General features: G+C 46.5%; 1 protein-coding gene across 6 annotated transcripts in view; it reads right to left on the bottom strand.

Annotated features, from left to right (window-relative positions):
* ARHGAP17 (Rho GTPase activating protein 17) overlaps window positions 1-12,529 on the bottom strand; it is a 134,612-nt gene that overhangs the window by 33,595 nt on the left and 88,488 nt on the right. For all 6 annotated transcript variants that reach the window (XR_009544961.1, XM_060172780.1, XM_060172777.1 and 3 more), the window contains exons 8-11: window positions 9,396-9,464; window positions 9,130-9,211; window positions 3,494-3,621; window positions 1,710-1,821 (exon numbers count right to left, since the gene is read on the bottom strand). Coding sequence is in view for 5 of the 6 variants with exons in the window: in XM_060172780.1 (XP_060028763.1) it covers window positions 1,710-1,821; window positions 3,494-3,621; window positions 9,130-9,211; window positions 9,396-9,464 (391 nt within the window). In the remaining variant the exon portion in view is untranslated. The remainder of the gene's footprint in view (window positions 1-1,709; window positions 1,822-3,493; window positions 3,622-9,129; window positions 9,212-9,395; window positions 9,465-12,529) is intronic.

Raw genomic sequence — 12,529 nt, 5'->3', positions numbered from 1 at the left:
AATGCTCATAAACCTAATTCTGTCTCTTGACAAATAAACTGAGTGATCAGTAAAAAATAAAATTATCGGGAATTGAGCGGTAGCGCAGCAGGTTAAGAGCAGGTGGTGCAAAGCGCAGGGACCACCATAAGGATCCTGGTTCCAGCCCCCGGCTCCACACCTTCAGGGGAGTCGCTTCACAGGCGGTGAAGCAGGTCTGCAGGTGTCTCTCTTTCTCTCCCCCTCTCTGTCTTCCCCTCCTCTCTCCATTTCTCTCTGTCCTATCCAACAATGAGGACATCAATAATAACAACAATAATAACTACAACATTAAAACAAGGGCAACAAAAGGGAATAAATATATATATAAAAAGAATAAAATTAGCTTCAAAATCTTTTTTTTTTTCAAAGATATTTATTTATTTATTTATTATTGGGTAGAGACAAGAGAAATGAAGAGAAGAAGGGGAGATAGAGAGGGAGAGAAACAGAGAGACACCTGCAGCCCTGCTTCACTATTTGTGAAGCTTCCCACCTACAGTTGGGAACCGGGGGCTTGAACCCAAGTCCTTACGCACTGTAATGTGAGTGCTTAACCAGGTGTGCCACCGCCTGGCCCCTCAAAGTCTTCTTAATTGGCATCATATTCCCAGGTATTTTTATTAATTAAAAACATTATTATCTTTATTTATTTATTGGACAGAGACAACCAGAAATCAAGAGGGAAGAGGGAGACAGACGGGGAGAGAGAGAGAGAGAGAGAGGGGGGGGGGGGAGAAAAGCCTGCAGCCCTGCTTTCACCACTCACAAAGATTTCCCCCCACTGCAGGTGGGGACCGGGGCCTTGAACCCGGGTCCTTGAGCACTGTAACGTGTGTGCTCAACCAGCCCATTTCCCAGGCATATTTGGGAGTGAAAGAAGGGTAGAAAATACTGACACATTTCCATGTGTTTGGATTGCGCCACTTGTACTTAAATAATAGAGAACAGGGACAGAAATGATGGGGTTTCCTAGGGGGTAGGTGGCGGTGTACCTGGTTGATTGCACAATAGGCAAAGACCTGGGTTTGAGCCCCCAGTCCCCACATGCAGAGGGGAAAGCTTTGCAAATGGTGAGGCGGGGCTGCAGGTATCTCTCTCTCCCTCTATCCTCCCCTCCCCTCTTCATTCTGGCTGTCCCTATGTGTCTTTAATGATAAAGGCGGGCTGCAAGCGTCTCTTTCTACATCTCTCTGCCATCTCTCTCCCTGCTTCTCTTTGCCTCTTTTGATTATAATCAAAAATAAAATAAAAACATAACCAAGAAGAAGAAAGAGGAGGAGGAAGAGGAGAAGAAAGAGGAGGAAGGGGAAAGAAAAAAGTGTGTGTGTGTGTGTATATATATGTTTTTTCAGTTTTGTCATTCAAATTTATTTTTTAATTATTTTTTATGTTCTTTTTCTAATTTTTTTTTTACATTTTTTATATTTATTTATTTTCTCTTTTGTTGCCCTTGGGGGGAGATAAACAGGGAGACAGAGAAACACCTGCAGTTCTGCTTCACCACTCATGAAGCTTCCCCCCTGCAGGTGGGGACCAGAGGCTTGAACCTGGGTCCCTGCGCGCTGTAATGTGAGCGCTTAATCAGGTGCGCCACCACCTGGCTCCTCTCACTCAAATTTATAAGGAGACCCTTTCAGTTTCTCAGCTGTCTTGAGCTTGGACTTGCCCACCACACCTTGGGGACTCACCTGCCACAGCATGGGGATCTGAATAGAACTCATCCAGGTGAGACGTAGAACAGTCTAAGGCAGCTTTCAGTTTCTTTAACTTGGAGGCCCCGGCCCCAATTCGGAAAAGGCCCTAAAGGACAAGGGAAAGCAATGAGTGTTCACTCCAAGCTGTGAGACTTACGCTGAAGGCCCAGAAAGATCCTAAAGCAAGCCCTCTGCATCTGGTCCATGAGCATGTCACGGAAGTCACTTTTCATAGATTATAAGAAGAGTTTAAAACTGATCAATCAAATGGGACTCCGGAAGTCAGAGTGCTCTGTAGGTTGGAAAGGCCAAGATTCTCTCGTGAGACCTGTTTCGTTGACAGTGTCTGTCACAGGTGTAATGTAGAGGGGTCTCAACATCCAACAGGGGTGATGGGGACCCTGGAGGCGGCTTCAGTGAGTATACCACACAGCTTCCATGTGTAAGAACCTGGGTTTGATCCTATCCACCACACGACAGTCAAGACAAAAAAAAAAAAGAGTTGAACTAGTAGAACTCTGAGGAAGATGGAGTGATGCTTTGGTATGGCTCCCTCTCTCTCTAGAAATATAAAGTAAAAAGTGGGCCAGAGAGGTGGATGAGGGATCCCACACATGCATGAGACCCCAGATTTAACAAAAGGGAGGGCAGCAAAATAGAAAGAATGGGCCTCCAGGAGCAGAGGATTCGTAGTGCAGGCACTGAGCCCCAGTGATAACCCTGGAGGGAAAAAAAAAAAAAAAAGAAAGACAGGATCAGTCGGTGATGCACAGGGTTAAGTGCACATAGTATGAAGCACAAGGACCCACTCAAGGATCCTAGTTCGAGCCCCCGGCTCCCCACTTGTAGGGGGGGTCACTTCATAGTTGGTGAAGCAGGTCTGCAGGTGTCTATCTTTCTCTCCCCCTCTCTCTATCTAGCCTTCCCTTCAATTTCTCTCTGTTCCATCAAGAAAAAAAAAAAAAAAAAAGACCATCAGAAGCAGATTTGTAGTGCAGGCACCGAGCCCCAGCAACCAGTGGCAAAAAAAAAATAAAAAAATTGATCCAGGAGGTGGCGCAGGGGATAAAGCATTAGACTCTCTCTCTCACTCTCAAGCATGAGGTCCCAAATTCAATCCCTGGCAGCACATGTACCAGAGTGATGTCTGGTTCTTTCCTTCTCTTCTCCTATCTTTCTCATCAATAAATAAAATCTTGGGAGTTGGGTGGTAGCGCAGCAGGTTAAGCGCACGTGGCGCGAAGCGCAAGGACCAGCGCTTAACCCGGTTCCAGCCCCTGGCTCCCCACCCACAGGGGAGTCGCTTCACAGGCGGTGAAGCAGGTCTACAGGTATCTCTCTTTTTCTCCCCTCTCTGTCTTCCCTGCCTCTTTCCATTTCTCTGTCCTATCTAACAACAACGACAACAATAATAACTATAATAACAATAAAAAAGAAGGGCAACAAAAAGGAAAATAAATAAATATAGAAAAATAAAAATAAAAAAATTGTAAAAAAAAAACTTTAAAAAAAGGAGGACAGAGAGATAGCATAATGGTTATGCAAAAAAGACATTCACACCTAAGACTCCTAGGTTCTGGGTTCAATTCCCAATGCCACCGTAAGCCAGAGCTGAGCAGTGCACAGGTACAGAAAAGAAAGGAGGAAAAGTAATGATTAAATATATAATTAAAGTGAAAGTGAGGGTGGCAGTGCTACAAGCTGGAAAGCCACTGGTCCCCAGTGCCCGGGGCATCTGGGCAGGCAGCCCTGGCAAGCCAGCTGTGTGGCACCCTCACCTCCTCCTTCATGCCCGTCTCCAGGAGCAGCATGACGCAGGCTTCGATGGGCAGTGCGATCTCCCGCCCACTGCGCTTCAGGTGTTCTTCTAAGGGCGTCCCGAAGGCCGGCTTCTCCGCCCACTTATCTAGAGCAGCAAGCAGTCCAGTGAGACACCCACCCGCCTCGCAGTATCCCTGGGGGAAGGTTTTTTTTTTGTTGTTTTTTTTTAAAGCAAACTGGTAGCTGAGTCTTTGGGCAAAGGGGAAACATCTGTCCTACCCGCTTCTGTTTTGATCATGTATTAGTGCACAGATGTGCTGGGCTGGGGAGGTTACGTGGGGACCAGAAGCCCAGAAGAATGCATGTCCGTGGCAGCTGGGCTGCCTGGTGCTAAGATCAAGGATTTGCCCCCAACATACTGAATTCCCGGACACAGATAGATTCATTCCAGCCGTGCAAAGCCACTCTGGCCTTCTATCCATAGGGGGCAGGAGAGACATTCCTTCAGTGTGGAAAAAGGACACTGTTGCTGACATTTAAAACAGGCTGAGTGTCGTCAAACCAAGTGGAGATGGCCAATGAGGGGGTGGGTGGGAGTGGGCGTGAGGGGGTTCATAATAGAAGTGACAGCTCCGTTGGCATGTAGGGCTTTGGAGAGCTGGGTCCTCAGATGGGGCCAGGACACTCCAAGGAGAGGGAACACTCACTATCTGTAGCCCTGAAGCGGGAAAGGCTGAGGACTGGTGGCCAGGAAGCAGTAATACTTCCTGTTATTTTCTGGCCCTGGGCAAGGCTTCATTCCACAAAAAAAAAGGTGTGAGGTGGCTTAGCAGAAGCCTGCACAGTGGGGTGGAAACAAGAATTCTGAGAGGGGGGTGTGTTAAACTGGAGTCAGGTTGGGTTGTCGGGGACGGTGAACTTGTGTCGTCTGGGAAGCACGAGGGGAACCCCGTAAGGAAGACATCCCGCTGGGGAGCAGTCGGTTTGAGGCAACGACGGGAGGGGCTCACATGCCCGAGGACAGTTGGCCGATAGCTGAGGCGCTGGTAGTTGCTGCCATCTTGGATTCAAGGCCTGTTATTATCCTGGCGTGTGAGCCTCTCCCGTGCGTGAGAGCAGAAGCAGCAGGCCCCTCACACAAACCCAAGAGCTGGCAAGGAGCTAAACACCATTGGAAAGAGCCAAGTGGAGTGGAAGCTGAGGAGCTGAGAGGAGGAAGTAGGAGTGAGAGGCAGTGGAGAGAAAGAAAAAGTAGGCCATGCTTAGAACCGGTGGGGGGGAGCTTCTCCTCTCTGCCCTGACAGTGGGGGTTTGTATCGGAAAAAGGCATCTCTCTCCCCCCACCCCCCAGCCCTGCTCCAAAGCCACAGTGCAGGGCTGGTCCCCTCAGAGGCCAGGTCTTGACTACTGTGTCCCTTTTATCTAGAGAAAAGATTCTCAGGTAGGGGAGAGAGAGAGCACAATGGTTATGTAAACTGACTCTCATGCCTGAGGCTCCCAGGTCTCAGGTTCAATCTTCTGCACCGTCATAAACCAGAGCTGAGCAGTGCTCTGGCAAAAACAAACAAACAAACAAACAAACAAAAACCTCAATGATGTAAAACAAAGATTCTCTACAAGGGAAGGGACGGCACATCCACTGTCTTCACCATACGCCCTGCCCAGCCCCACTGGCTCTCCAAGGACCTGATAGAACTTTCTAGTAAACATGGAGAAGCGTGCCCCATCTCCCATGCTGGTATAATGTTGGCAGAGAGACTCCCAGCCCCACCCGGGATGAGGACAGTCTCACCGTGAAGGAAACAAGACACATGGGTAAGACACACAGTAGCAATGAGCAAGACAAGACAGACCTATCTGCAGAGTCAGGGCAGAAGAAGGATGGCCTCGGCAAGGGTAGCAAGCGCCACTGTCTGCAGGGGCCAGTTGGGGTGTCGGATGCCTGGTTGGGGTCCCCCAGTGGAGATGGACCAGTGCTGCCTCGTGGAGAAGCAGAACCAGACCTTCTGAACCCTCCCGAGAAAGCCAGAAATCTGGACTGTGACATGAGAGAGACAGTCTTGTTTGTTGTATATGCTTTAAAAAATTTTTTAAATCTTATTTACTTGTTTAAAACATTTATTTATTGATTTCCTTTTCATTGCCCTTTTTAAAAAAATATTTATTCCCTTTTGTTGTCCTTGTTTTTTTAATATTTATTTATTTTCCCTTTTGTTGCCCTTGTTGTTTTTATATTGTTGTAATTATTGTTGTTGATGATGTCGTTGTTGATGGCTAGGACAGAGAGAAATGGAGAGAGGAGGGGAAGACAGAGAGGGCGAGAGAAAGATAGACACCTGCAGACCTGCTTCACCGCCTGTGAAGTGACTCCCCTGCAGGTGGGGAGCCGGGGGCTTGAACTGGGATCCTTACACCGGCCCTTGCACTTCACGCCACGTGCACTTAGTCCGCTGCGCTACCTAGCCTGACTCCCGTTGTTTTTTATAATTGTTGTTATTGATGTCGTCATCGTTGTTGGATAGGACAGAGAAACATGAAGAGAGATGGGGAAGACAGAGAGGGACAGAGGGAGAGAGAAAGACAGATACCTGCAGACCTGCTTCACCGCTTGTGAAGTGACCCCCCCTACAGGTGGGGAGCCAGGAGCTTGAACCCGGATCCTTATGCTGGTCCTTGCTGGTCCTTGCACTTTGCACCACCTGTGCTTAACCCGCTGTGCTACCACACGACTCCCAATTTTTATCTTATTTTTGAATGAGACAAGGCTTAGCAGTTGACGACAACTGGCGCTGACCATTAATGCTGGAGCAAATCAGACCAATGCTCACTCCTGGCTTTAGTTGTCAGAGAAGGCTCCGCAGGGGAGGAGGAGAGCTGGGTGGGGGATTCTTATGAGATGGAGAGGGACAAAACAAACTGACAAGACTTGGGCTGAAGGGGCTGGGCTGTGGCGTACCTGGTTGAGTGCACATGTTGCAATGTACAAGGACTCAGGTTCGAGTCCCCAGTCCCCACCTGCAGAGGGAAAGCTTTGCGAGTGGTAAAGCAGGGCTGCAGGCGTTTCTCTGTCTCTCTCCCTTCCCTCTCAATTTCTGGCTGTCTCTATCCAATAAATAAATAAAGATTTAAAAAAAATTTAAAGAAAAAAAAAAAAGAAGATTTGGGCTGAGAAAAAAGCCCAGGGAGTGTGGGGATTTACGTTCCTGTCTGCAGTTCCCACATTAAGCCACTGCCAAAAGAAGCAGTAGGGACAGAGGAGGGCACGACAGAGGGAAATGTGGACAGACTCTGGCAATGAGGTTGAGGAAGGAATGAAAGAGATCCAAGCCTTCAAGCCTAGATCCCTTGGTAAGTGCTGGTACCAAAGGAGATAAGGAGAGGGGAAAGATAGCTGGAGTGGGGGAGCTGCCTGCCATTTGAGATGCACTGAGTTGACAGATCATGGCCAAACCACTGCAGGGAACTGATGTGGAGGGGGGCCATACACCTAGGATGCAGGTGAGAGCTGGGGGGTCTCAGACAAGGGGACTATTTCAATGTGGATGAGGGAGGGAGGGAAGAAGAAGAAGAAGAAAGAGCCTCAGAGCAGAGAATGAGACCTCAGATAGGAGACCTCAGGCTGGCTGGCTGTTGGCACAGGAGCAGGAATGGAGAAAACACGGCTCTGACAGAGAAAACTATCAAATGACATGCGAGGAGACATTTGTGAAGAAATGACCCACGTGCCATTCGTTGAACCAGAAAAATAAAAGCCTGTGGACCCTCTGGGAATCACATCGCTTTTCTGGTGTGTTTGTTTGTTTGTTTTTCAATGATGTGACTAGGCTATAGAAACAGGAAGTGACTGGAGGAGAAACTATAGGCAAGTTATTTAAGGGGTGGACATGTGGTAAGAAAGTAGAGTTGTCCGGAGAGGGGAGAGTGGTGAGTCAGAGATGAAGGGGAATGAAATGAAGTGAGACACTGTGTCAGCCAGGCAGGTCCAACCTTGATATGGAGGTGAGGTTTGCAGGGCAGGGGGCCACTGGGTCTGTCTGTCTGTCTTTCTTTCTTTCTTTTTCTTTCTTTCTTCCTTTCTTCCTTCCATCCTTCCTTCCTTCCTTTTTTTTTTTTTTTTTTTTAATAAGTGGGCAGAGAAAAAGAGTGAAAGAGACCACTAAGTTTCCTTCAATCCAATGGAGGTATAAGATCGAACCTGGGTCGTTAATCTGACAACACACTATCTAAGTGAGTTATTTCACTGGCCCTTTATTTTCTATCATTAGAACACGCTGACTCATTCTGGAGACAGAGAATGAAAAAAGGAAGAGGGAGATCCATCTAGGATAAGACCTGGTCACGGGGACCAGCAAGAATGGAAAGCTTGAGAATCCTTGGAGGAAAATGACAACCTTATAAATCAAGATGGAGCCCATGGGGGGTAGGGGTTGGGCACTGACTGGTCCCATGGCTTTGTGACATACTGATATGCTTCTTGAAGGATGTTAGCCTTGGGGGGTGGGGGGAAGGAATAGAATTGGGAGCTAAAGAGGTTCCGAGGACTACTAAATGAATTCAGTCTTTCATTCTGAGTGTTTATTAGTCAACTCTTGCAAATCAGACTTTAAAGCAACCAAAGCCCAAGACGTGACATGGACTGTTGTGTCTTAGGCAGGCCCAGCACACAGTAGGCATTCCATAAACACATGCTCTCAGTGCTCTCACTGCTGACAAAACAGAGAGCTGGGATTGAAAGCATTAATGTCCATCTGAAACTAGACATGAGGGGAAGGTTCAGTCCACTTACAAATTGAGGGGAACATCTACAACGGGCTTGAGTATGGTGGGAAAAGAGAGATCAGGAGAAAGAAAGGGATGGTGGTCCGAAGATTCAGTCACAGTTAGGTCAGTTCTTGATGAGCTATCAGCTACTGGCTTCCAATAAATATTCCTCTTGGAAAGTTCAAAATACTTTCCCTAGAATGGGTCAAAGGCCTGGGAGTTGGCCGGTAGCGCAGCGGGTTAAGTGCACATGGTGCGAAGCGCAAGGACCAGCGTAAGGATCCTGGTTCGAGCTCCCGGCTCCCTACCTGCAGGGGAGTCGCTTCCTAGGCGGTGAAGCAGGTCTGCAGGCGTCTGTCTTCCTCTCCTCCTCTCTGTCTTCCCCTCCTCTCTCCATTTCTCTCTGTCCTATCTAACAACGACAACAACAATAATAACTACAACAATAATAAAAACAACAAGGGCAACAAAAGGGAAAATAAATAAATTAGAAAAAAAAAAAAGTCAAAGTCCCAGAATGAAGCTTTAGGGTTCAGTATGGAAAAAAAAAATTGAGACTACGATTGTCCAAGTCTACTTAGAAGACAGGAAAAACAGACATGCTAAGTCCCCCACTCCTCCGGTCCCCATCCCCATCCCCACGTGAGTCCAACTTTCTCTTCAACTGAAGATTTCAGAAGAACTCTAAAGGTTCCATTAGTGTGTTAATACAGGGTTGGGAGGAATTAGAGAGGGCAGTGGAGAAAGATGGAATTATGCTGGGCCACAGAACCCTCCTAGGCAGAGAGGCTTTATCCCAGGGAAATGCATGCAGAGGACTCAGGGCGGAGAAGGGCAGGGCAGAGGCAGCAAAGGCAGGAGGAGGTGTCGGCCAGCACACAGGTTACATTACCTTGATGGGCTCGCATTTCAGGAAGGGCCTTTTCTAAGACAGCTAATGCTTTTCTATGGTAATCTGCTTGGGCTTCTAATAACTGAGAACAGACCCACATTCAAAAACAAAAGTAATGTTAGCATCGGATGGACACACACACAATGGCTGAGCAAAACAAAACAAAAAAATGAAATCTTTTGCAAAAAAAAAAAAAAAGGCTCAAATGATTCAACTTTTTTTTTTTTTTTACTGCTTTCAAGGTTTCATCAAGGCCAAGCACTTACCGTCACAAAGAATTTGCCGTATTCTCCTTCTCTGGCCATGAAGTTGTACATGTCTGCTGCAAGTTGATCCTAGACAGAAAAGAAGAGGAGTAGTCATTGAAGAAGAAAAAAAAATGGGTGTAAGAAAATAGCACTTGAGCACTAGTGTCCGTGAGCTTTTAGCCCAGAACACAGTGAGTGGGATAGCCATAGGCTAACTGCCCGGCAACCGGCAGTTACAATCATACACCGGGATAACAAAAAGAGTAAGAAAGCTCGGGAGTCGGGCGGTAGCGCAGCGGGTTAAGCACATGTGACGCAAAGCGCAAGGACCCGCGTAAGAATCCTGGTTCAAGCCCCCGGCTCCCCACCTGTAGGGAGTCGCGTCACAGGCGGTGAAGCAGGTCTGCAGGTATCTGTCTTTCTCTCCCCCTCTCTGTCTTCCCCTCCTCTCTCCATTTCTCTCTGTCCTATCCAACAACAACGACATCAACAACAACAATAATTTTTTTTAAAAAAGGGCAACAACAGGGAAAATAAATAAGTATAAAAAATTTTAAAAAAATAAGAAGAAAGCTCACTGTGGGGGCTGGGTGGTGATGCACCCAGTTAAGTGCACATGTTACTATGTGCAAGGTCCTAGGTTCGAGCCCCTGATCCCCACCTGCTGGGGGAAAGCTTTGTGAGTGTTGAAGTAGGGCTGCAGGTGTCTGTCTTTTTCCCTCCCTCTCTATTACCCTCCCCCCTCTAGATATCTGGCTGTCTTTATCCAATAAATAAATATTTTATATATATATATATATATATATATATATATATAGAGAGAGAGAGAGAGAGAGGACGTTTACTATGAAGTAACATGGAACATGGAAATATCTCCAAGGCACGTTGCTAATATGTTTTACTAAGAAATGAGAAATGAAGTGGTGGTCTGGGAGGGGGCGCAGCGGATAAAGCATTGGATTCTCAAGCATGAGGTCTTGAGTTCAATCCCCAGCAGCACATGTACCAGAGTGATGTCTGGTTCTCTTTCTCTCTTTCCTCTTATCTTTCTCATTAACAAGAAAATAAAATCTTTAAAGAAAAGAAAGAAAAAAAAGGAAAGAAATCAAGTGTAGCGCCCCAGGAGGTAGTGCAGTGGGTAAAGCCTGGGCCTTGTGTGCATAGTTCCTGAGTTCGACCCCCTGCACCCATCATGCCAGCCAGAGTGGTGCTCTGATTTTCTCTCAGGAAATTATTAAATCTTTTAAAAAGTACAGAGGGTGACTTGTGACATACTGTCATCTAGATTAAAAAAAAAAAAAAAAGGAAAAATTCTATCTTAGTTTCATTGCCCTAGTTATATGATAATGTCTCTAGAACAAAAACTAAGCAATTAGTGGGGGCCAGGCAGTGGTGCACCTGCTTGACCACACGCGTTATAATGCGCAGGGACCCGACTTCAAGTCCCCAGTTCCCACCAAGCTTCACAAGCAATGAAGCAGGGCTGTACGTGTCTCTTTTATCTCTCCTTCCTTTACCCCTGCCCTCTCAATTTCTCTATCCAATAAATAAACAGATAAATAAAGAAATTAGTAACAGCAGTTACCTGTTGGGAGCAGTGGAGATTAGATAGGAGGACAAAGGTGGAAATACTTTATCATATATATATATATATATATTTTGCCTCCAGGGTTATTACTGGGGCTCAGTGCCTGCACTATGAATCCACTGCTCCTGGAGACCATTTTTTCCCAGTTTGTTGCCCTTGTTGTTGTTGTTGTTATTGTTGCCATTGATGATGTTGTTGGATAGGACAGAGAGAAATCAAGAGAGGAGGGGAAGGCAGAGGGGGAGAGAAAGACAGACACTCGCAGATCTGCTTCACCATTTGTGAAGTGACACCCTTGCAGGTGGGGAGCTGGGGGCTCGAACCGGATCCTTACGGCGGTCCTTGCACTTTGCACCATGTGCGCTTAACCCGCTGTGCTACCGCCCGACTCCCCTGTTTAATACTTTTTATGCAGTGCCAAGGAGTGGAGCCAGAGTCTAGAACATGTTAGATATCACTAAGATGCCTCTATGACCCAGTTTTTATTTGATGTCTTTAGAAACAGAAAAAAAGAAATGAAAAGAAAGAGAGATACCTCATGCCAGAGACTCCAAAGTCTCAGGTTCAATTCTCTGCACCACGATAAGCTAGAGCTATGTGCTCTGTGCTCTGGTAAAAGAGGGTGTGTGTGTGTGTGTGCGTGTGTGTGTTGGGGGGGCAGTGAGGTGGGGGAGGCTCCATTCCACCACCTGTGGAGACCCCACCAGTTGCCTCCTTGGTGCTGTCCATGTTGCTCCCATTTGTACCAAAGATGGAACTGAGGGACTCACACATGAAAGGTACCTGCTCTACTACTGACCTAACTACTGGACCTTTGTTTTTATTTTTTGATAGTTAAACTAGCATCTACAAACTGCATAGAAATTATTTTTAGGGCGGGACTACTACTACATAATGGTTATGCAAAGAGACTCTCATGCCTGAGGCTCCAAAGTCCTAGGCTCAACCCCCTGCACCACCATAAGCCAGAGCTGAGCAGTGCTCTGGTTAAAATAAACAAACAAATAAATTATAGATTAGATCATAGGTTCTTGTGTTTCCAGTTTACACAGACACTTTTTTTGTCTGCTGCCTTCTGTTTTGTGCATTCAGGTATATAAATGAATAAAAATGAAAAAAAAAAATAAAGAAATCTGCAAATACTAGTTAAGCGTAATGAATATTCTTTTAGAATTAACTGGGAAAGACAACAGTGTTTGTTCTAGAAAACCTGCACTATTCTGTCTTAGTTACTGTAGCTTCATATACTTTTCACTCCTTTTAAAACATTTTTGGGAGTCGGTGGTAGCGCAGCAGGTTAAGCGCAGGTGGCGCAGAGCGCAGGGACCGGTGTAAGGATCCAGGTTGGAGCCCCCGGCTCCCCACCTGCAGGGGAGTCGCTTCACAGGCGGTGAAGCAGGTCTGCAGGTGTCTGTCTTTCTCTCCCCCTCTCTGTCTTCTCCTCCTTTCTCCATTTCTCTCTGTCCTATCTAACAACGACATCAACAACAATAATAACTACGACAACAATAAAAGAAAAAAAACTAGGGCAACAAAAAAGAAAAATAAACATAAATAAATATAA

The sequence above is a fragment of the Erinaceus europaeus genome, chromosome 15, assembly GCF_950295315.1.
Source record: "Erinaceus europaeus chromosome 15, mEriEur2.1, whole genome shotgun sequence".
NCBI classification, from domain to species: domain Eukaryota; kingdom Metazoa; phylum Chordata; class Mammalia; order Eulipotyphla; family Erinaceidae; genus Erinaceus; species Erinaceus europaeus.
Note: the sequence above shows the minus strand (reverse complement) of the source record. Positions and strands in the feature narration are given on the sequence as shown.